The sequence below is a fragment of the Melopsittacus undulatus genome, chromosome 4 (genome assembly GCF_012275295.1).
Source record: "Melopsittacus undulatus isolate bMelUnd1 chromosome 4, bMelUnd1.mat.Z, whole genome shotgun sequence".
NCBI classification, from domain to species: Eukaryota; Metazoa; Chordata; class Aves; order Psittaciformes; family Psittaculidae; genus Melopsittacus; species Melopsittacus undulatus.
The window spans coordinates 56,941,509-56,964,540 of NC_047530.1; the positions used below are offsets into that span (position 1 = coordinate 56,941,509).

At 43.5% G+C, this 23,032-nt stretch overlaps 2 protein-coding genes across 6 annotated transcripts in view; both read left to right on the forward strand.

Annotated features, from left to right (window-relative positions):
* Positions 1-3,412, forward strand: MYOD1 (myogenic differentiation 1). Its single transcript, XM_005153277.2, has 3 exons — positions 1-578; positions 2,057-2,135; positions 2,757-3,412. The coding sequence occupies exons 1-3, from the start codon at positions 18-20 to the stop codon at positions 3,005-3,007; spliced, it is 891 nt and encodes a 296-aa protein (XP_005153334.1). The 5' UTR covers positions 1-17; the 3' UTR covers positions 3,008-3,412.
* Positions 3,413-21,714: 18,302 nt separating this feature from the next.
* The window catches only part of KCNC1 (potassium voltage-gated channel subfamily C member 1), a 123,347-nt gene continuing 122,029 nt past the window's right edge, over positions 21,715-23,032 (forward strand). For 3 of the 5 annotated variants that reach the window (XM_031052680.1, XM_013130081.2, XM_005153279.2), the window contains exon 1: positions 21,819-22,388. In XM_031052680.1, the coding sequence (XP_030908540.1) occupies positions 21,819-22,388 (570 nt within the window). Of the gene's footprint in view, positions 22,389-23,032 lie in introns of all 5 variants that reach the window. The other 2 variants (XM_005153278.2, XM_013130080.2) reach the window with 2 other exon arrangements.

The window sequence follows — 23,032 nt, forward strand, 5'->3', positions numbered from 1 at the left end:
TCTCCAACGCCGCACCCATGGACTTACTGGGCCCTATGGAAATGACGGAGGGCTCCCTCTGCTCCTTCACAGCCGCTGATGACTTCTATGATGACCCGTGCTTCAACACATCGGACATGCACTTCTTTGAGGACCTGGACCCCCGGCTGGTGCATGTGGGGGGTCTGCTGAAGCCCGAGGAGCACCCACACCACCACGGGCATCACCACGGGCACCCACACGAGGAGGAGCACGTCCGGGCACCCAGTGGGCACCACCAGGCTGGCCGCTGCCTGCTGTGGGCCTGCAAGGCTTGCAAGAGGAAGACCACTAATGCTGACCGCCGTAAGGCTGCCACCATGAGAGAGCGGCGGCGGCTCAGCAAGGTCAATGAGGCCTTTGAGACTCTGAAGCGTTGCACCTCCACCAACCCCAACCAGCGCCTGCCCAAGGTGGAGATCCTGCGCAATGCCATCCGCTACATTGAGAGCCTGCAGGCACTGCTGCGGGAGCAGGAGGATGCTTACTACCCTGTGCTGGAGCACTACAGTGGGGAATCCGATGCCTCCAGTCCCCGCTCCAACTGCTCTGATGGCATGGTGAGTGCTCCAGGGAGGACACCCTGCCAACAAGGTGCCCCAGAGACTGTCGGTCCAAATGTCTGCAGGGCGAGTTGCCTTCTCCCACCTTTCCCATAGCAGCTAGCTTCCATACCTCTCCAGGCAGGAGACAAAGTGCTTTCTCTTGTCTGGAGCTCCAGCAGCAAAGGGAGGTGGGGGTCCACACATACCAGGATCTCTGGGAAGGAAGAAAAATGTCTTACACACTTTTTTCCCTGGGATGAGAAGTTAGGCAGGTCCTGCTGTGTCCTGGGGGAGCCGAAGGATTGCTGCTGGGGGAGCACCATGGGAAGCTGCCTGGGATGGGGACATGAGGAGCCACAGGAACCCTGCCTGTGCTCCTGTAGCTCCTGTGGCATCTCTGTTCCCATTCTTCGCTTTGAATCCTCTAAAGACAGCAGAGAGGAAGGTCCCTTTGGTCATGGTAGTTACAGGGGAACTGATAAGTGCTGGAGTTGTTTTCTGCCATTCGTCATGATAACAGGAGGGGGGTCTAAAGCAACCAGAGCTGTTTTCTTGACCCTTACAAAACAACAACAACAAAAAAAGATTCTTTATTTCTCCTCTCACTTCATCCCCCCCATTGACATTTACCAGAAACAGGAAGGAGACCCCAGGCTTTCAGTCCTGTTTGTATGTTACAGGGAGGGAAGAAGAAGGGTGGGTGTCATATAAAGGTGTCTCACCGCCACAACTTGTCACTGTGACTATAGGCTCGGGCTCTGGCTCTGGAGTGATGGGATGTGGTAGCTGGAGTGCAGGGGAGCTTCTGAGGTGGAATATTGACAGCACTTTAAGACATGAGATTTATTTTTCTGTGCTCTGGTGGTGATCATCATTACTGAGTTGAATAACTGCCGTTATGAGATAGTTGGCAGATTGGAGAGAAGACTTATGGATAGGATCCCTCTTCAAAACACAGCCTTTTTCTTCTGTCAGAAAGAGAAATTTTATTGTGGATTAAAGTATTGGAAACAAATATGTTGGTCCATGTTTTGATGCTTTTTCTGTATGAAATGGAAGTGGGAAAAGAAACTAAAGAAATAAAAAGCGACAAAGGTAGACAGAACCTTTTTAACTTATGTTTGGAAAAACCTTCAAAAATTAAATGAAAAAAGACTCATTCCCTTTTTGGTCTCCCTGTTGTAAACTGAAGATATATGTAGGGCAGTGTCTGATCAGAATGCTGGAAAACCTCATCTTATTTGTAAAGCTACAGCATTTGATGCAACAGCAGTGGTAATTTTCCTTTGGAACAGCTGTGCCACGTGAAATATTATGGGGTGAATGCCCTTTTAGCCAGGTTAAGTTTTGCCTGTTCAAAGAAAGTACAACTTGATGGCATTGCAGCCAGGACTGGAGTGATGGCGCAGACTAGGGGCTGAAAGGCAAAATGGGATGGTTTACTGGGATTTCAGTAAAGGCAGTGAGCTCACCCAGATTGCTCTCCTTTCCAGATGGAGTACAGCGGGCCTCCTTGCAACTCCCGCAGAAGAAACAGCTATGACAGCAGCTACTACACAGAATCACCAAATGGTGAGTACACGCTGTAACGGCTGCATGGAACATGGAGACAGGCAGTCAATGCAGTCATGCCTTCTCTGCCTCCAGTTGTTTAGCTGACCCCAGCTGGGCTGAAAGAGTAACCTGTCTTTTCAGCCAGCGAGCTGTTGATGCTAGTAGAAGCATTGGGTTTCCTCTAGATGTATTTGCAAATATGGGACCATATCATAGCTTCGTTTCCACTTTTGCAAATATCATATCTGGATGCAAGTATATTCTTCCCTGCAATTAATTTCAAGTATTTAACAATGTGTTGCATGAAGACTCTTCTAACTCTAGCTATTACTGATCCAAACTGAAGTAACTGGCAGTTGATTCCAAATGTTCCCTTCCCTTTCTATGGACTTAAGTGAAGCCCTGGATCCATCCTGCCCCAAAAGTAGCACTTTGGTTGGATCTTTCTTCCATTTTGCAGTTACCATCTCTTATTTTCTAATAATTGGTTTCCTTCCCCAGTATTAATTTCCTCTGAATCTTTACATGGCCACAGATACATCCTGTTAGCCAGTCACTGGGGGTTTATGAAAGAACTACATCCTACTGACATTAAGTACACATTGGACAAACTGAGCACCTTTTTTGCCTGTTTTTTAGATCCAAAGCATGGGAAGAGTTCTGTTGTTTCCAGCCTTGATTGCCTCTCCAGCATTGTAGAGAGGATTTCCACAGATAACTCCACATGTCCTATACTGCCTCCAGTGGAAACTGTTGCTGAAGGGAGTCCCTGTTCCCCCCCAGAAGGAGCGAGCCTGAATGACAGTGGAGCCCAGATTCCTTCTCCCACCAACTGCACCCCACTTCCCCAGGATAACAGCAGCAGCAACCCTATCTACCAAGTGTTATAAAGGCAGGTCCAACGGGACTGCTCTGAAAACACATTGCTCTGCTCAGCCACACTCCGAGACCTAAGACTGAAAAGACTTAAGACTTGTTCCAGTTTTAAAATACCATTCAAAATTCCTTCAAATATATAACTTTTCAAACTTATATTACTTCAAAATACACGTAGTTATTTATTGGTTGTTAAACTAAAGTAATTTAATATGTCTAGAGATGGAATTGTATACCATGAAATGGCCAATGTTTAATCTGGGCTTTGGGGAATAGGAACCTGGTTCTTGAATGCGGAGGAGAATATAACAGTAGTGGCATGACAGATCCTTCCTATTACTCCTCTTCTGGCCAAAATAAGGTTGTGGACCATTTTTTATAAAATTTTTTGTATAATTGTAAATAAGAGTTGCTTTGCAAAAAAAAAAAAAAAAAAGAAAGAAAGAAAGGAAAAAAAAAGAACCAAAAGCAAAAATGAAAAAGGGAAAAAATTAAAAAAATATTTAATATTGCTTGGTTTGTTGTGTCAAACTTTATATATTTATACAATGTGGTTGCCAAGAATGTTTTCAACAGTATTCTAAATAAAGACCCTTATTTATAAAATCTGTGGTGTTATCTTGACTTTCATTAGGGCTTCTAGAATTACTTGTGCATTTAGGAGTGATACTAAGATCGCTACCTTGGCAGGAAGATATGAGCTCTGATTCAGCAAAGAAACGAAGAACATTCTTCAGTTGCACTACTTTCAACTACTTTGCATAAATAAGTTGCTGGAAAGGGGTCTACTTTCTTCATGTTATATCCTAGTGATTTGTAAACTTAGTCTTGCACATCACCTTAAAGAGATCTGTAAGGTAAATAAGCATGTTTATTTTTCTGCCCCCAAAGTTTACAATTACACTGTAGGACTTGATCTTACAAAGATGTGTTAGAACTAAGAATCCCAATAAATTAGGATCCCCAAATTCCAGTGCAGCTACCAAAACTTAAAGTCATACAACAATATCTCACAAGACCAGGTACAACATTCTTGGACATTCTTGGACAAAAATCTAGATTTTTCACTGAAGTTTGAATTTTGGAGTGTTTGTACCATATTCATATATTCTCAGGTATTAGAAACTAATTGCGAAGGATTTTTTGTCATACAGTTCAAGGGACAGATCAGAGTTTTCCTCAAGTTCAGGTTGGAATTTAGGCCAAAGATAGGCAGTTTTAATTTGGATTTGAACTTTACGCATTGCTGGCAGCACTACTCCAGGGATTTACTTCTTGTTTAGAGCCTCTCTAAAAATAACCAGTGGGCTATGTTTCATTCAGTGTATATGTGTAACCTTGCGAGCTTGCCATGAAACTGAAAAATGTTAAGCCCTGAGCAGAGTGTCATTGGTAAGTAACCATCAGGGTATTTCTGTACATTTGGACGAGTATAACCAGCAGCTACAGCCATAGTCAAGCAATCCATTTCTTGTCATATGCCTGCGATTTACTGCTTTGTTTAAACATCGCAGTAAAAAAACAAAAAGCCCACCAAAAAAACAAACCCCACAACACCCTGAAAGCCAACTTTGCTGTTGTCATCAGTTCTAAATACATGATGATGGATCAGCCACTGTATTCTCTCTTAGGTGACTGTTAAAGAAAGAATTTGTGCAGCTCTTACCTCTTAAGCAGGAAAAAAAAAAGGAGATCAGCTAATTCCATGGGAATGTCTCCCATTCCTTTAGCTGTGGGGGCCTTAAAGGTCAATACTCCATGGAGAAGAGTGAGTGGCTTTGTGTCATGAGGAGAGCAACACAACACTTGCTTCTCCTTCCTCCTGAGGCAGAGGCATGCTCTGAGCCTGCTGTCTCATCCAAAGACAGAGGGGCAGGGCAGGTAGCAGCCAGGGGGATTCAATCCTCATCTGAGTTCTTGTGACCATGGTGGATGGTGAGTCAGTGTCGAGGCACAAGGACACTCTGTGGAGCAGGCCAGGCTTCCATGGATTGGAGGGAACTCTGAGGCAGGAGTGGCCCCTCAATATCTGCACTGAAGTCCAACTTTCTAACGGTCTCCCAGTGATTTCACTGTGGGCAGAAAATAGTCCAGCCTATAAAGATCAAGCTTACCCCTTTCATTTTTTACATTAAAAACAAAATGTAAATGAACTTAAGAATGTGTTAATTCATACTAGAATGAATCTGGAGGGTCTCTATTACAGTTAAAGAAATGCCCCAGGTTAGTTTGAAGCCTATAGCACTGACTTACAAAAACTAAAGAAACACAGTTGCCTCATAAATCAATATCTTGTACGTCAACAGTAAAATTTTCACTCCTCCAGCACACACTCAGGCCTACAATGTGAAACATTAAAAGATGCTTTTGTGAAATACTACAGACCTTGCAATCCCCAGACTCTGAGGTGGGTAAAAATATCTACATTACTGTCACGTAGATGGCAACCAAGAAATCTTTTGCCAGCTCAGGTACTACAGAGCCTCTGTACATACTGGTAGCACAGAGTTCATGCCTGCCTTACATTTCTGTGGGACACAATAGGGTGTACCTGGCTGTAAAGCTGACACAGCAGAGTGGACATGGGGCGCTTGTGCTCAACCATGTACATGCAGTTCCGTGTGAAGTCATGTATATTGCATTTCACTGATTTATTTTAGCAACCCAAGTTTCCACATACTGATGTTAATGTTACAACAGAGAACAAGCATTTAGCACATCCCAAAATAGACAGATAGATGAAGAAGAAAAAAATATTCACAGATTTCCTATGCAGATCCCACCTTTTCCCCACTCATATCAATGAGAAAAGTCCACTGGAGTAAGGCCAGAGAGTGTCTCTGCTGATAAATACATGTTTAAGTTACAACTGTATTTATTTTTTAACTTAAATAACAAAAATATGTTCCCTGTGCAATTTCTTCCTGTCTATTTCTAAGGTAATATATTTAAAACAAGTGCCTAGAGTTACTCTACTGCCCTGTGTATCAAGAGGACGGCATGTTACTGACAGAAGTATATCCCACTCTATGGGCAAATATTTCTAAATACTTTGGTTCAGAGCTTTAGTTTAATTCCAACAGTGGCAGAGAACATAAGCAGAGCATAGGAACAGATACAAGACTGACACAACATTTGCAAACCTTAGTTCTTATATGTGGCTCCTGAAGATGTGTTTAGCTATTTAGGGCTGGTCCTACAAGACAAACTGCAGTCCAGCTTGGTCTACAGAAGCACTGCAGTGTGAGCTACAAACATACACCAATAGCCTAAAATCATCGGTTTATACCACACAGGTTCCAGTTCAGTATTCTGCACCTAAAGAACCACCACCTGATTTAAAAAGAATGTGAATCCCACAGATTGCACTGACATGCAGAGCCTGGGAGAAGCTGGGGGTGACTGTAAACCAGACTGATCTTCTCCCCAAGCTGCCTCGGCAGGACAATACAGAGCCTGCCTCAACATGGGCTTGGAGCTTTACACTAACAGTGTTAGGGTCCTCTGATGTTTCCTATGGAATACTGCTTCCAAAGGGAAAAGTCATACAGCTATGAGGAAAGGAAAAAAAGAAAGTAGCTGTCTTTGAGCATGAAGATAAGTGTGTATCTTAGGAATTTGGTTTGATTTTATTTGGTAACTTAAGAAAGCCCTATGGGGCTGCATAAGAAACCCAGTATTATCAGTTTATCTTATTCAAAGTATTGCTATGGAAAAAGTGAAGAGGAATAGATTTATACCTCACTTATATATGCTAAGTGCTTTGATTTTAAATTTCAACAGGTCATTTGCAAATAGGAGAACGAAGAGGAACCTTTCTCCACTTTCAGTATTTCACAACAAAAAAGTGCAAGTTGCACCAGATGCTGCTCTTTCATACACAGGATAAAAAACCTCACTGAAAGGGGAAAGAAAAATAGTTTTCATTTTACACCTAGTATCTTGCAGAGACATTTGAAAGGGTCAAACTGTACAAAGGGCTCATTTTGCTCATAAAAATGGTGTTACCATCCTCAGAACTACATCCAAAACTGGACAAGCAAGCATTTGTATCTAATACCACCTGAATGTTAATGAGAAGAAATTAATGTTTCCTTTTTGTTTAAAAATTTTAATTTGTTCCTTGAAATCAGTGGCAAAACTTCCAGCTTCAGTGGGAATAGTTTATATATACTGTCTGGGATAGCGTTCACGTAGCAGTGAAAAGCCATGACAAACTCCTTGCTGTGACCCTTTGCTTGTGCTCTGCTCACTGACCCATTACTATCACAGCCTTTGGATATGCTGATCCCCTGAGCACAATGACAGTGAACAAGCTTGCAGGCTTTACTGCTAACCTGATCTCAAAACTACAGACCAGAACTATCCCCGTAATAACTCTGAAAGTGTACAACATTTCCAAAATACGTGTCTGACACGGAGCCTGTGGCAGCAGGAGATGGTATGAAGGTCATTGTGCATAACTTGCATATGGCAATCTTGGCTTTGCCAGCAGTGGGTAGAATGGTCTTCTTACAGTCAGAGTGCAGATCTTTGACAACACGATCTACATTCAGTGTGTGTGAGTGGGGGATGGAGCTAATAGGCACACACCTGAAACGTCCCAGCTATCATCTCATGAGGCATACCTCATTAACACTATTTACTAATGCTTCTCAGCTTGCCCTCTCTCAGCCTTTCACATCACTTGCTTTCCAGTAAAACTGTTGAACAGTCATGACTTTCTCTCCTTGATCTGTGCAACATGCTCCCTTCCCAAAAGGTCTGTTGCACAACTGGGAATGTCATTAAGTGGAGACCAATGTCTCTCCTTTCAATGTTTGAGATTTCAGGGCTAATGAAGGAGAGGACAGTCCCTAGTATAATATAGAAGAGCTTCCAGATAGTCCTTTCTCACTCAGGTCCCACCAGCAACTGGGAACACATCTGGCATAAAGCCATTTGGGCCAGTAGAAGGAACCCAGAAACTTCCCTGCCAACCCAGAAATCTACCTTTCACCTACAGAGGCACCTGTGAATAAAGACATTAAAACTGTAAGTTTAATAGTGAAAACTGACCTATCCTGTAACCAAAGGGCAAAAGAAAACCTCCAGGTTTTCCCAGTAATACAGTCCTCATGGCACTGAACTCACATTTCCTTTCTAAAACCTCAATAAATTTTATCTTCTATACTCATCTTACAACAAGAGTGGTATTTTATATATGACTCAATGAATAACCCCACATTCATCAACAGGGAAGCAAATACTGCATATGAAGTGAAGCTTTCCACTATTTATTAAAAAAACATTAAAAGCTCTGACAGACAATAATCCACTTAATGAAAAGATTGAGGAGATTGGAATTGTGGTCGGGGTGTTGGTTTTTGGTTGGAGTCGGATTCACTCAGAGGTCTGTGGCTCAGCACAGTCACCTAGTGTTGCATGTCCGTGCTTGTCAAAGGGGATCTCAGGGGACCAGATCTGGAGATGCTGGATAAAATCATGGAACTGTGGAACCCCTCTGGAAAACTGATCTCCCTAACCCAGCTGAGCTGACCTTGAGCCGGTTTCTTGGTCCAACAGCAACATCTGCTGGATAAGACTTAAATTGCAGCTTTTTCTGAAATTCCTGGTGAATTCAGTGTTTTGTATTTTCATCTTTCCTTTGATGGGGAAACAGCAAAAACATTCGCGTCTTCAGGCAGCACCTAAAGCCCCGTACAATAGGAACAGTAGGAAAAATATGTGGGAAAAGCCAAGCTCTTCCCCACCAAGAGCCTTCTACGGAAACAGACTGAAAACTGTAGGAATAGTATTGGGGTTTTTATTACTGCAAAAATTTGGGGGTACCACTTTATTTTTTTTGCTTTAAGTAAAAGTGAAAGACAAAAGGTGAGAGAAAGTGGAAGGTCTTTGAAGGCATTCTATGACCTGTGCTGCGAGCAATGGTCCTAGGGGAGATGAGTTGCTTACCAGAAGGCATGTGGCACAGATGCACAGGAACAGATGATGACAGTGGGACTATTATGCGATTCTCTAGTGGCCAAGTCCCTCAGTATGGCGCAAATCATCTTGGCATGCAAGGTAACCCCCATTTAGCCTGCAGGTGTAGAAAGAACAAGCTGAGAAACAGTCTTGCATATTTGGCAAGGCCATTTGGAGGCACACAAGGAAAAGGCAAGCAAGCATAGAGGCAACATACCTAAAGATTATTTACCTTATACTTTGGCCATAAAACATTCCTTCCTTTCGCACTGATGCTGTACTTATCCTAACAGAAATGCACTTGATTGACTGAAAGACAAAACCTGGAGAACTTGTATTTTATCTGTGTCTTGGGATTCACGCTGTGAGGACAGAAGGATCCTCATGGTTCAATGACAGCCACTCTGTGCCTGACTGACTGTTGGGCCAGGCCATGTTTTTCAGTGACAATCCATCACATTTGGGAACAAATGTCCTGCAGGACACCTTAATCTAAATCATGGCCATTTCCTTACATGTGTTTTCAAGTCGGGGGTTTTGCTGTCACTGTGAGGCAGACTAGTACAATCCTGCCATTTTCAACAGTTTATTTTTAGTCAGTTGCTTGCAGAAATGGGTCCCTGGGCCTGTACTGGTAAAGCAATACCCTTTTGTTACGAATGTCTTTACTTGGTCTCATGCCGCCTGTGGCTTTCCTGAGGCTCAAGCCTAAGCAATCCATGTGCCTATGAAACTAAGAGGTACGTTTTATTGCTACTTGCTGCGGTGTAAGTGGAAACTACATTATTGCACATTATTGCAATCAGTAAGCAATATGTATGGGTTGGGTTTTTTTCAGACCACTGGAGGGCAGCATTTCTATAAGAAAAAAAGGGGGGGACGGACGAGGACATGATTCATTTAGTGCCTTTTTCCCTAAACTTTTACATCCACGCCTTCCGCCAGTCAGGTACAGAGTATCACTTCACACCAAGGCAACTGAAATGAAAGAGTTGAATTCCTACTCCCTTTGAATTCATCATTCTTAGTGGCTGTTGACACAATTTTGGTACAATTACCTGTTGGAATTAGCACAGCAAGTCCAAATTCCTGGCTTACAAAGGTGTGCTTCTACATGGAAAATCCCACAGGCTTTTGTGCCTATAAGTTATAAGTTGCTTAAAGCTGGTTAGGATTAAGACTATCTTATAGTAAAGCATTTATACAACAGTTTGTAGAGGGAGTCCTGTTCTTCAAAGGGGGCACATAATGCTCATATTACAGATACAATACCATAGCAATACAAACGTATGCAGGGAGGAACATGTCCTGTGCTGGTCACTTCATTCCTTTTGGAGGGGAAGCACAGTATGTGCTGGGCACACACGCTTTGCGCTCTCAAAGGCTGTCCTCTACAGAACTAGACACTTGAAGCAGCTGCAGTTTAAAGCCCCCTGCACAAAATGTAGCCCCAAACATGCTTTTCAAAAGCTCCACAAATGCCAATTACATTAAACGATATGAGAAAAGCAACAAAGTAATGTGCCTAATTAACAAAGCTAGAGATACAGCCAGCCATTTGGTTTGAAGTCCTTCCAAGAGACATGCTAAAGCCAATGGCCAGAGCAGATCTGGAAGAGATAAATTAACATGCTGGGTTAATATTTCAAGCTCCGTGGGAGTAAAAAGTGCATGTGGTGAGGGGAAGGAAAGGTAACAAAATCGCAGGGTGCTATTTTGTCTGTTTGTTTGCTAAGGACACTTCAGCTTTTGCCATTCAATATTCCTCATGGTATGCTAGAAAAGATGCAAGAAGACATAAAAGTAACAGCATTGTGTCACTGGGTTTCCTAAATTGATCTTTTCCCCACCTTAGTCTTAGCTCAAGGTCAAGAGAAACCAGTACTTTGAGTGAATGAATTATGGGGCAGACACATTCACAAAAATATACTACCAGTACTATGAACAACCACAGCTTAAAGATTCCTCTCACTATAGGACTTCTCTGAGAAACAAGTACTGGTGGCTTGTTCAGAGAATGCCCTGAACGTGGCTTTTGTTCCACAACAGGTTTTCTGCCCTCATAGCTAAGAACTGAGTGATAGCTGTCTGGTTCCAAATCCTGGATACTTGTCATTGGGTTAGCTCAGGCCATCACAAACTCCCAAGTTCCAGCAAGTACTATGGCTTGAATCCTTTCCAGCACTCATCTGCTGGCAACTGTTTCCATCTGCTCCTTCTTGAATGGTTCTGCTCAGTCCCTAGGGAAGAGCAGGAAGATTGTCAGGCACTGAACTTGCTTGTTGGGATCTGGCTGCTCATGTTTTACCTGAATCTGTCCTTTCACCTTGTCTGCTCTGTGGCCTTTTTTTCTGCAGTAAGAATTGTGAGTGCTGCTGTGTATCAAGAAAATAAAAGCTATTTCTCAGATGTGGATGGTGAAATGTTATTCCTTCTTTTAAGTACAAATAATTATTATTAAAAAGAGATATGGAAAAGAATTACCTGTTCACTTAATCCTTATTGCTGCTATGTATGTAGTGATACCTGCATGTATGTTTCGTAGCTGAAGCAACATATCCTTTGTTGTATATTTGCTCTGTGGTGAGTGAAGGCATATGCCCTTCAAGCCCTCCAGAGCCACGACCATTACCTGGGGTTTTTTTTTTGTTGTGGTAAACCACACAATGTAGAAAGAGAAAGAAAATCAAAACCAACATCTATTTCCATGTCTTCTATTTTAGACACCAGCGCTTACATTTCAAGACTTGCAGCTGAACCTTTAGGAACTTCGGGGGATTGAGCAAGTGTCTACACACATAAGGCTCCTCTATTAATCTGTCCCATTGTTTTCTATGTACTTGTTAACTTGCTATCGAAAGACTAACATTAATTGACCAGAGTGAGTTAAAAGATTTTACTTATTCTTAACCAAGATGATTAGTTTTATATTTTCAGCTCTGAAAACTCTAGTTTGTATTTTGACACATCATCTCTAGCCTCATTTCTAACTGGACCAAATCCTCTTCAAATCTCTTAGGCCTTCAAACAGGTGTGGCTGGAAATGAAAACGTTTTTTTCTCCTTCCAAAGTACATCGAAGCACATCCCTAAATACAAGCAACATTCTGCAGATCCTCCTCAGTTTTAGCTTGGTGAGGGGAGAAATAGTAAGACAAGCAATATAACATGAAATTGAAACAAAGCTGAGGAAGAATCCATTATCAATCCAAGTGTAATCATCTGGATTTCTTCCTATCTAGAATTATATGTATTTGTGGATATATAGGCAAAACCACCTCCTAAGCATACATTCAGGAAAACTGACAGTGACTTCTCACATCACTTTTTCTGTGGTGCACTGTCCTTTTGAGAATACATCTCTCTGCCTGGATTATGCAGTGATCAAAGTGGGCTACAGAAGCACAGCACCACTGTAGTACTTCTGAATAAAGACTTTGTTGTATCTTGAAGGGTCTTAAGGGCTTTGGCCTGACAAAGCAAATAAGAAGCTAAAATAATTCTAAATATATAACAGAGAATGCAATCTTTTTCTCTGCTTTTTAACAGGCAGGATGCCTATGAGCTAGAGAGCAATTATAAAAGAACCTGTAGAAGTGTATTTCAGATTTGATTGCGGTCTCAAAAATTCCATAGAAAGAAGGCCTTATTATGGTTTTTGAGAGCTGGGCACCCCTTTTTTCTCATCTCTTCACAGGAAAGGCAATAAACATGCTATTGGGGACTCTCTTATAGGGTAAGAATCTATCCTAGAAGCACAGAAAAGTCCAGTTGTGCAAGAGAACAGAACATATCTGAAGTAAGATACACTTAGGATTTCTTCTTGGCCAACTCTGAACATCTTGTGCTACTGCAATCTTTCTCTCATTATTCCCTAACCCCTTCTACTTCTGGAATACCTAGAGGCAAGAAGTACAACTGCAAGACCTGGCAGAATCCACAGATGAATCAGACTGAATCAGTAAACAATGACTAAAAGCTCAGTGTCTTAAGAACAAGCATATCACTGTGCTTCTTAAGCTAAACCGTTTAAATACAAAAGTGCTGCAAATCCTGTACGTCAGCATCATTCCCAGCCACAATCTGAAGGGCAGGTACAGTTCTGTACAGAAGGCTATCCCAGGTCCTGGAAACTCTGGGTAGAGCATCTTCCTGTTCCCTGGAGAGCACAGAAATGGAAGGCTGAGGACAAGCTAATAGAGGTGCCATTCTTTCACTATTTCCCTCGATGTAGCTGATACAGGGGTAACCAATGTACAGGAGGGTAATACAGAGAAATTGTACAAGGGGGTTAAAGGAATTCCTTTGCTTAAACAAAAGTATTGTCTGTCCTAAGTACCTGCCATTGCCATCTTGCCAAGGCATTGATTACTGCTGGAGGGGAAGAAACAGATGCAGTTCTACTGACAAAAGCAGATGATTGGTCCTGCTGATAAGCCTGGGAGAGGCAGACTGGGAGACCAAGCCATAAGACCATGACAAAAGCACAGATGTTTGGTCCTACTGATAAGCGGCATGAGAAGCAGACTGAGCACCGACTAACCCTAAATCCATGTCTGAAGATTAAAAGGTGTAAAGGTTAAGAAGAGGAAGACTCATTTACTTCATCTTGAAGACCCCTACCCACAGGAGGAAGACTCATTTACTTCATCCTGAGACCCCTGCCCATGATCAGAAGGGGCACTGCGCAAGTGCAAAGGACCTTCCGGCTCATTATAATACGAAGCGGGGATAGATAATACATATGTATAGGCGGATTGAGCAACCTCATGTCTATGTATACCTTAAGAGAATAAATGTAAAGGGAGAACACCCCTGAAGTGTGCATGCTTTGCAGGAGCTATCCCCATGCACCTCAGCGCTGAATAAAAAGCATACCTACTTTACAACTTTAACTAGTTGTGGAGTCTATCTGCGCATCATAGCACTCAATACCTCATTTAACTGGAACAAAAGGCTGCTGTTACTGTTGAGCCACAGGCCCAGGCACAAGCCAGGATCAGGAAATCTGAGTTCCCAGCAGCTGGCCCAAAATTTGCATCAGAAAGTGGATTCTGGTTTCCATTCATTCACACTTACATTGCATAAATCCTGGTTATTGACAAAAGAAAGGCAGCAGATTTAATCCTTAGTGGTAATTATTAAACTAGTGTCACTGGAACTATTATACTTTATATCTCTTCACATGGAGCATACAGATAATTACTTCAACAGGATTAAACGTCATATTTCATGGGACTGGCTGCATAAATATTTACAAAGGTAGAGAACACCAAAGACATCTCAGAGTTACTGATTCATGTCAAATATTGAGAAGCTGGGTTAATCAAGGGATTTAAGCAATTCTTTAAACCTTTGAGTCAGCATTATTGAGACTTATTTGAACTACTCTTACCTTTCAACATCCAAAGTTTTACAAACCATTTATAACAACAATGATTTACAGGCTAGTTTCCCATCTGCTTGTCTGGGAACATTTCAGTCACTAGTGCAAACTCAGAGTAGGCTGGAGAAGTAATAACAGCTGTGGAAAGTGAATCATTCAACAAGAATAAAGTTCTCATTTCAGTTAAAAAATAGAGAAAAGAAAGAAAAGTTCTAATTATTTTTTGTAGGAAAGGTTTTAATTATTTTTTATGTGGTTAAATGAAAAGAGATACTTGAGTGCTGCGAACTGCATGCCTTGTTCAAGAAAAGACTAGCACCTCCTGTTCTGTCTTCTGTATATAGTATATGTGAAATGCATATGTCTGTATCTATGTGTTTGTGTCTGTTGCTATGTTCATGCACCTGCAAATTGGCTGAGATTTTAAAAACACAGTGACAGCATTAGTAGAGCTTTGTTTTCAGAAAAAGCTGACTAGGTCACTCTCAGAAAGTCAAGGACATTTAAGGACTCCCCCAAACAAATAATCCAATAAAATAAAGCCAAATCCTTAGTCATTTCTGAAACACTAGAGTACATGGTAGGAGTTAAACAGGTCAGAGCTGTGTGTGCTCTTTTACTCTCTTACAAATGCAGATTTAGAGCCCTCAGAATGACTGCAATTAGCTCATAGTAACATGTATTTAGCAGCTTCCCTAAGCATGTTTTTTTTGTTATGTGTTGACATGAATCTTCCAACAGTCTAAATTGAATTTTCCTTGTCAGCAGCTGCTTGTTGTGCTAGATCACACCTAGGTCAGCACAATAGTGACAAGAGACAAATCTATACCCTTCCTATAACTACAGATAGTAACAAAGTGGTACATTAAACAAGCTGTATGTCTAATTTCAGCTACTTATAGTAGATTTTCCTGTTATTTAGCCCCATAATTTCTTGAGGAATGATTATTTCTGTTTTGGAGAATGCCTCATTGAAGACAAATCCTGACACGTTTACTACAGCCTTGATTTGAATACCATTTCCGTATGTCCAGAAACTCGCACTGTTTCACATCAGTGTATGTACTCCAAGAGAAGCAGGACCCAGACCAGCTACATGCTGAATTCAAGCAGGTGCTGGGTGTAAGACAGACAGCTCAACAGCTGTTTGTAGTGCGTACCGTCCCTCTTGCCATGCAGGAGCAATCTTCTCTTTCCATACAGGAAAGACAGTTTCCCTACAGGAAACCTTTAGCAAGCAGCAAAACAATTCTGCCAACACCTTGCCTTGCTCAGGTGCACCAATCTAGTCATCACATTTACTCAACTCCAACTGCCATCAAGTTTCAGCTAAACCAAACATATTCAGCTGGGACCTTCTTAGTGGAGTAAAGACCAATGATAATCACTAATGTATCACAATATTACTTCAATTTTTTCTCCAGTGCAACTTCCATTTATCACAGTTGATATGCATCTGTGTAACACTGATATCTCTATCCCAGCACTCTTTCTGAGGGATCCTAAAGGGATTTGCAAAACAAAAAGAACCTTCACTCACAAACAAATGTTAGCCCAGTATGAATGGATAGAGAACAAAATGCAACCCAGCAGGCAGAGCATAGTAAACATTTCTCAGCTCACAGCAAAGCCATGTGACAGTTGAAGAACATACATAAAAATAAAGCAGATATCCAAGCAAAACTTAGGTAATTAAGAAAAAAACCCTAGCCAGGTCTAGATTAAAGTTCAGGAACTAGAATTCAGTTATAACTTCTGCTCTGGCTACTCTCATTAAAACAGCAGGACTTCTTTGAATCAGATTTTGGGCTACACAGCCCTTGAGACCTGCAGCACTTCTGTGACTCCCTCAATCAGCTTTAAGTGCCAACCGTTTTCTCCTGCATTCTCATTCCTTCAATGGAAGGCTTTTGTCCCACTATTGACAGTTCTAAGGGGTAAATCTAACCTTTCAGAAAAGTAATATAATCTATGCAACTGCAGTTTGCTTTTTTCTAAATGATTTTCAAGGACAAAATTAGTACACTGTACACCGAAATGCATCTCAGCTTTCCATTTGAAGACCTCAAACCAAATGATTTACAGGAATCAATATTAACAGATAGAGCAATTCACAGCATGATGTAATCTAAAACTGATAAAGAACTGCACTGAAATACTTTTAAGTTGTCATGAATTTGATACAAGAGAGCACAGGCTGAATTCTAGCATTCAAGCATTGCAAAAGTGGTGTTCCAGCCCTAGCTGCCTTTTGTTTTGAGATTGTAACTCTTACAAATAAGTCTCTCCCTCTCAGCTTCCTCCAGCTTGAAAATGTTTTGAATGTGCTCCCCCATTGCATGCAAAGTCACAGGTTCTCCAAACATCTCTTTTCCCTGCTTATATTGTTGCATTTCTTAGGATTGAGCAACAAGTTTTACGTAATAACCCTTTTAATATAAACTGGCTGATGAACTCAGACCTAGGCTTAAATTTCAGGAGTGAATGGCTCATTAGCTGTCACCTTTGTTGGTATCCTCACTAGGAACCTCAGTAAATGAAAGGCTAAAGTGGTGTGCAGAATGAGATAATCTTGGTATACTAGTGAAGCCTCAAAGCATACAACAAAGCTTCCCTATGTGCTTTCTGTGCCTGTGCGACAGTCTGTGATTTTGATCTGTTAATCCAGCATCTTCCATACGTGGTAAAATGTCTTCATAGGAACAAAAAAAATCACTCCAAAGTTACGAGTTACTAAGTTTAGGAATATTAGGGAATATACACTCAGTCATCTCCCACACTGAGAAGAAAGCTCCTTGGGAGTTGGATTAGAAATCACTGCAGTTCTTAGCTAAAGCAGTAAGCAGAGAGCAGTGGGATTAACAAATGAATAGCATGTGAACCCACAAGCTATTTTTTTCTTTGCAGACATAATTCAGACTTCTGTCTGAAAGACAACCTACCTTTGTATATTATTATATAGGTTGTATATTATTACTCTGAAGCATAGGGCAACAAAGGTGATCCCAGGAAACCAGATACAGAGGTGAAAGAAGGACTTACTCTTCCTGTGTCATCAGAACACAGGAGAGAGTGGAGTGACCTAACATGACTGATAAAATTAGTAAGGGGACTCACTCTGTTTTTCTGCTACACAGTAGTTTAGAAACTAAAATAGATCTATGGCTTAAAGCTATTCTTTCACTGTCATCATTAAAAGTGTTGATTTAGAAGAACAGCTAAGGTTATAAGTAGACCCAATGACTCTAACAGGACTGCTAAAAGTGCATATATACTCTCCTGGGTAGTAGCTGTGCAACTGGCCTCTCTGAAAGCTCCCACAAAGGAGGCCTTTAGAAAGGGCTTTCTGAACTCTATAGCTTGTGCCAGGTTTTGGTCAGCCCAGCTCAAGGTAGATGATCATCAAAATCTCTCACCAGTTGTGAGAATCAGCTTAGGAGACAAGAGGTAATTCCAAGTCTAATGTTTTCCAATGCATTTAAGAATTTCTGATAACATTACTTGCTGCTGCTGCACCAGAATCCTTTTTCAGACTGTGAACTATTTGAACAACCTACCAACTCCACGCCTCCCACAGAGGTCTCCAAGCACTACTGAAGTTGGTTTAATTCTTTTTAGCAAGTAAAACTTAGTAAGCTTAGAGCTTCTACAGTTGTGGATCTGACCAGAAAGATCCACTGGCCTAGGATTTACATGTCCTTAAATCTCTTTCCTGGGTCACCTGCTTTCCTCAGCCTTCATAACTTAAAATGACAATAGATATCACAGAAAAAAGTAGGTAACTCCTGGACTTATACATCCACCTTCGCATTAAGTCCTCCCTGCTTAACTTATCCCAATGTAGAGAAGACAGTCATCAGGGAAGTATAGAAAAGTCTGCTCTCAGTTCACTGATAAGGGATCTAAATTTTTACTCATTCATTAATTTCATTCTTTAACTCCACTGAAGTCAATGGCATTGCACAAGTAACCAAAACCATGGTCTTGCCTCTTCAAGTTGTGTCTAAGTCTAAAAGCATAGAGGAGACACACAGCTATGCTGAAACCAAAAAGACTGAACATGGGTTATGGCTGACTGGGGCAAACTAATTTGTACATTCAGCTCACATACACAGGGGAGTATGTATCCATTATAGTCTTGGAATTCTTTGCAGAGTGAGGGGAGATCCTTTGATATGCCAGCACATGAAGATGGAAGCTTATAGCTTAAGATATCAAATCTGTTTAAGCAGTTATTCTGCAACCAAAAAGAATCTTTAAAAACATCAACTATAAACCAGAAAGAAAATAGTTGTAATATTGTTATTTTTCCATAGGACTAAGGGGGTAGAAGTACCACTATATAGCTTGGGATTAACCAAACTTCTGTGGAAACTTTTGACCCATAAATTAGATCTTTGAAAATTATTTGGTGCATTTTGTCTACCATAGTCCAAACATTTCCAATTATGGAATTTTGTTGGGTTTTTTTAACTAAACCAGGATTTTATGTCACTGTATGGCAGGCTTAAAGCAAAACTTTGCTGATACACAGCACCTGCTGGGCTGACTTAAAATATTTGTTATGTATAAGTCAGGAACTGCCTATGTGGTGTTATCAACTACCACTAACTGATTAAACAAATGCAAATCACGCTGTAATCTACAGTGCAAAGCAGAGTCTGTATCCTCATATGCAGTTATGTTGTGTCACAATCCTTGTTTGATAAGTATATTATTTTTCTAATACTTTCCTCTCTCAAACCTCAAGGTAAGCTTCAAACATGAAGTTATCTCTCATTTTCCACATCAAAATAATGTATCAATTTCATATTTCAATTCGTATTTCTGTGAGAGCTTCCCATTTCAGCAGCTGTCTTGCTCTGGATCTCACAGTTCCTGCTTGATGATCAATCTCTGATCTGAGGCCCTCTCACCTGTGTTTTTAACTATCCAACTCTTCCATGCCTACCAACTGCTCTTTTATCAATTACAGCCTTAGTATGTTCAAAGAAACCTCATAGGTCATTTAAGCATGGCCTCCTCACCCAGGTCTGTGAAAACTATCTTTAAACAGCTTTCTGGTTTTAAAATACACTTTCAGATGACTTCTAAGGTCCTGTATAAGTCACTGATGTGGGATAAAGCAACACAGAAGGCAGGAGCTGATGACATGGGAAAGAGCCTCTACTGCTGTGGATGTGACATGAAGGACACATTGGCCCAGGATTCACAACTCCTTAAACTTCTTTCCTGGGTCACCTGCCTTCCTCAGCCTTTGTAACTCTCAGAACATACCCTACAGTGCTTTCCTATTGATCCTTAGATCTGGTTCTATCAGAAGCAGTACTTACTACGATTACAAAATAATTGTGTTATTTCTGTCAATGAGTCATCATCCCCTTTTCCTTTCTTAATACCAGGCTTGAGTTCACAGACCTGCCCCCACTTCCCTTTCTGCCCTCTGTCTGGCAATCCTCAAGGATTTTAGATAGCATTTCTGTGCTTGTGATTCTCATATTACCCCTCTGTCATCAACTTTTCTGCCTCTCCCTGGCATCTCTTCCTGGAGATTTTGTCATCAATTTATGCTTGCTGAGGTACAAGGTTGTGCTGGTTTAGCTTCACTTTCCCTTTTCTCCTTCACTACTGGCAGCAATAACATACCCCATTTCCACTATCCCTCCTCCCCTTTCGTCACACACAAATCCTGGGCCTTTCTTCTACCCCTCCAGCTTCAAGGCCAATCTGTTATAATTTTCATAGGTAAATCTGCTGTGTAAGCCTCTGTGGTATACCCTACCACAACCACTGCAAAGTTCTCTTCTCTATACTCCAAATATAGTCTCCTTTGCAACCTGAGGAAGACGTGGATGACCAAACACCTCTCACAAACCTGACCACATCACTTACTCCGTAGCAGCCGTCCACTTGTTTTTCACCTGCTGTCCTACTTCAAGGCCCAACCTAACTCCATTCCCCCAGTCTACTCTTGTTGAGACCCGTGTTGTCCCCACCAGTCTGCCCTTCAGCAGTATTTCTCAACCACATACCCATCAATCATCTTTCCACCTCATCTGCTTATGGTGACACAACCTCCCATGATTCATCTACAATGGCTCAGCTTTCCAGGCTCTTTCATAAGCCCACTCCTCCTCAGATGGTGTCAGCAAATAAAACACAGAACATGTCTACATACCTCTGTTACTTCCCTTCCACACCACCATCTCCCTGCTATTCTTCAAGCTACTTGCAAGGCAGGAACAGGTTTTCTGTAGATGTGAAACTGCTCTTGGCATTCTTTGTGAACTAATGAGAATAAAAAAGAATAAACAACACGAACACAAGTCACAACCCCCTACCAAGCCAGGTTTTAGGGAAGAAACAAGTGAACAGTAGGAAAAATGGAAGATGGATAAAAAGAGCAGGTGTGTGGGACCACGATGCAGTAGGACATTCAAACCCCATCCCTGCTCATGGTGGGAGGGATGTATATCTGGGGAGATGCTGAATTTTGCCCCTCAGTGCATCCAGTTCAGGAAGAACAGCCATGACTGACTTAGGGTGACTCCAAGCCCAGTGCAGGGCACACGGGCAAACCCAGCGCTTCCCCATGGGTATCCTAACTCAGTGCGACCATCGCTGAGAGGACGAGGCCGGTCACCGAGGACGCGAGCGGAGGACGCCCTTGCTCCAGCCGGGGGTACGGGAGCAGGGAGCCCTGTCCCGGCAGGGGTACGGAACCACCCGAGGGGCTGCAGGGCTCGAAGCGGCAGCGCAGCAGGCACTAGGACCTGTAGAGCGGCGACGGGGTGGGAGCAGTGCGCCTGCGCGGGGCTGCCGGGCGAGCCGCACCGAGCCCCGGCGGCGGCGGCAGCGGGAGGAGCAGCGGGCGCGCCGCCGGTCCCCGCCGGCTGCGCGCTCCCGTCGGCCGCAGGGGCGGTGCGCGGCGCTGTCCGTTCAGCACCGCCGGGAGCTCCCCCCGCCCCGCTCCGCCCCGCAGCGCCCGGGAGGCGCGGGCACAGCCCCGCCGTACCCCGCGGCTGCAGCGGTACCGAGCACCCGCGGGCAGCGCCGGAGCAGCCGGTCTCCTCCCGTTCTGTTTTCCGGTTCTTCCCCCTGTGCTGTTGGCCACGTCCAACCAGGGAAGGGCCCTCCCCCTCCGGCACGTCCCCGCGCCCCGGCACCGCAGCGCCCGCGCTCCCGGAGCATGGCCCCCCCTGCCCCTGCCCCTCCGCCGCGGCTGCTGCAGCTACCGCGGCCCCCGAGCGCCTGACTTCAGACGACGGCGGTGAAGCGCCGGGAGCCGCCGTCAGCCGCTGCCCCTCGGAGCGGCCGCAGCAGAGCCGAGCGGGGCCGGAGCCCCTCATCCCCGCGGGCCTGGATCGTGGCTCGGCTTAGGCACCGACCGCCGCCGAGCAGCCGTCCCCTTACGGGCTTGCTGCCTGCCGTGCTTGCTTGGATGATTCTGCGACATGCCTAATAAGAGACGAGATGGGCCAGGGCGACGAGAGCGACCGCATTGTGATCAACGTGGGAGGGACTAGGCACCAGACCTACCGCAGCACCCTACGCACCCTGCCCGGCACGCGGCTGGCCTGGATCGCTGAACCCGATGCCCACAGCCACTTCGACTATGACCCCCGCACGGACGAGTTTTTCTTTGACCGGCACCCAGGCGTCTTTGCCCACATCCTGAATTACTACCGCACTGGCAAGCTGCACTGCCCCGCGGACGTGTGCGGGCCCCTGTATGAGGAGGAGCTGGCCTTCTGGGGCATTGATGAGACCGATGTGGAGCCCTGCTGTTGGATGACCTACCGGCAGCACCGTGACGCTGAAGAGGCTCTGGACAGTTTTGGTGGGGCACCCCTGGATAGCAGTGCTGAGGACGGAGACATAGATGGCACCGGAGACTCTGGTGATGGTGAAGAGGAGCTGGAGATGACAAAACGCCTAGCACTTAGTGACTCCCCAGATGGCAGGTCTGGGGGCTTCTGGAGACGGTGGCAGCCCCGCATTTGGGCTCTCTTTGAGGATCCCTACTCCTCCAGATATGCAAGGGTAAGCTATGCAATCAGCATGCTCCAAAACACTCGAACCTCCCTTCAGCCCCACTTCCTCCCAGCATCATCAGGGTTATCTCTGCTGTCACAGCTGAGTAGCCATCCATGTGTGTGGCCATATAAAAATCAGGCATGGGCTATGAGGACATAACCCATGCTCTCAAGCAGGCCCCATGCATGGGGCATGAGTGGACACCAAGGCATGAGCTTGTTGGTCTCATATGTGGGCTTCGGGAGGGCCTTATTTTCCAACAGGCTCCTAAAACCCCAAAAAGCCTGGGGCAGGGTCCCATTGACAGCCAGGGAAATCTCCATTATACCAGGTAATTTCCATCCCTGCACCAATTTTTACCATCAGTCGTCCCCCAGTAAAGACAGAGACCCTGTCTAGCCCTCATATGTGCTAATAGCTGTCTCCCCTTTACAAGATGGAGAAAGGATCATGGAAGCAGGCAGTGCCTGGGCAACCAGAGGATTTGCAGAGTTTCTCAGCCTGGACTGGAAAGGGAGCCTGTTCCTTTCTCTTTTCTCATACATACCAAGTTAAATATTTATGATCATGCTTCTCTGAGAATGGGTAATTCAGTTGCTCACTTTCCTCCTCACTCTGTCTTTTCCCTTGTGGGAAATGCAAGGTATTAA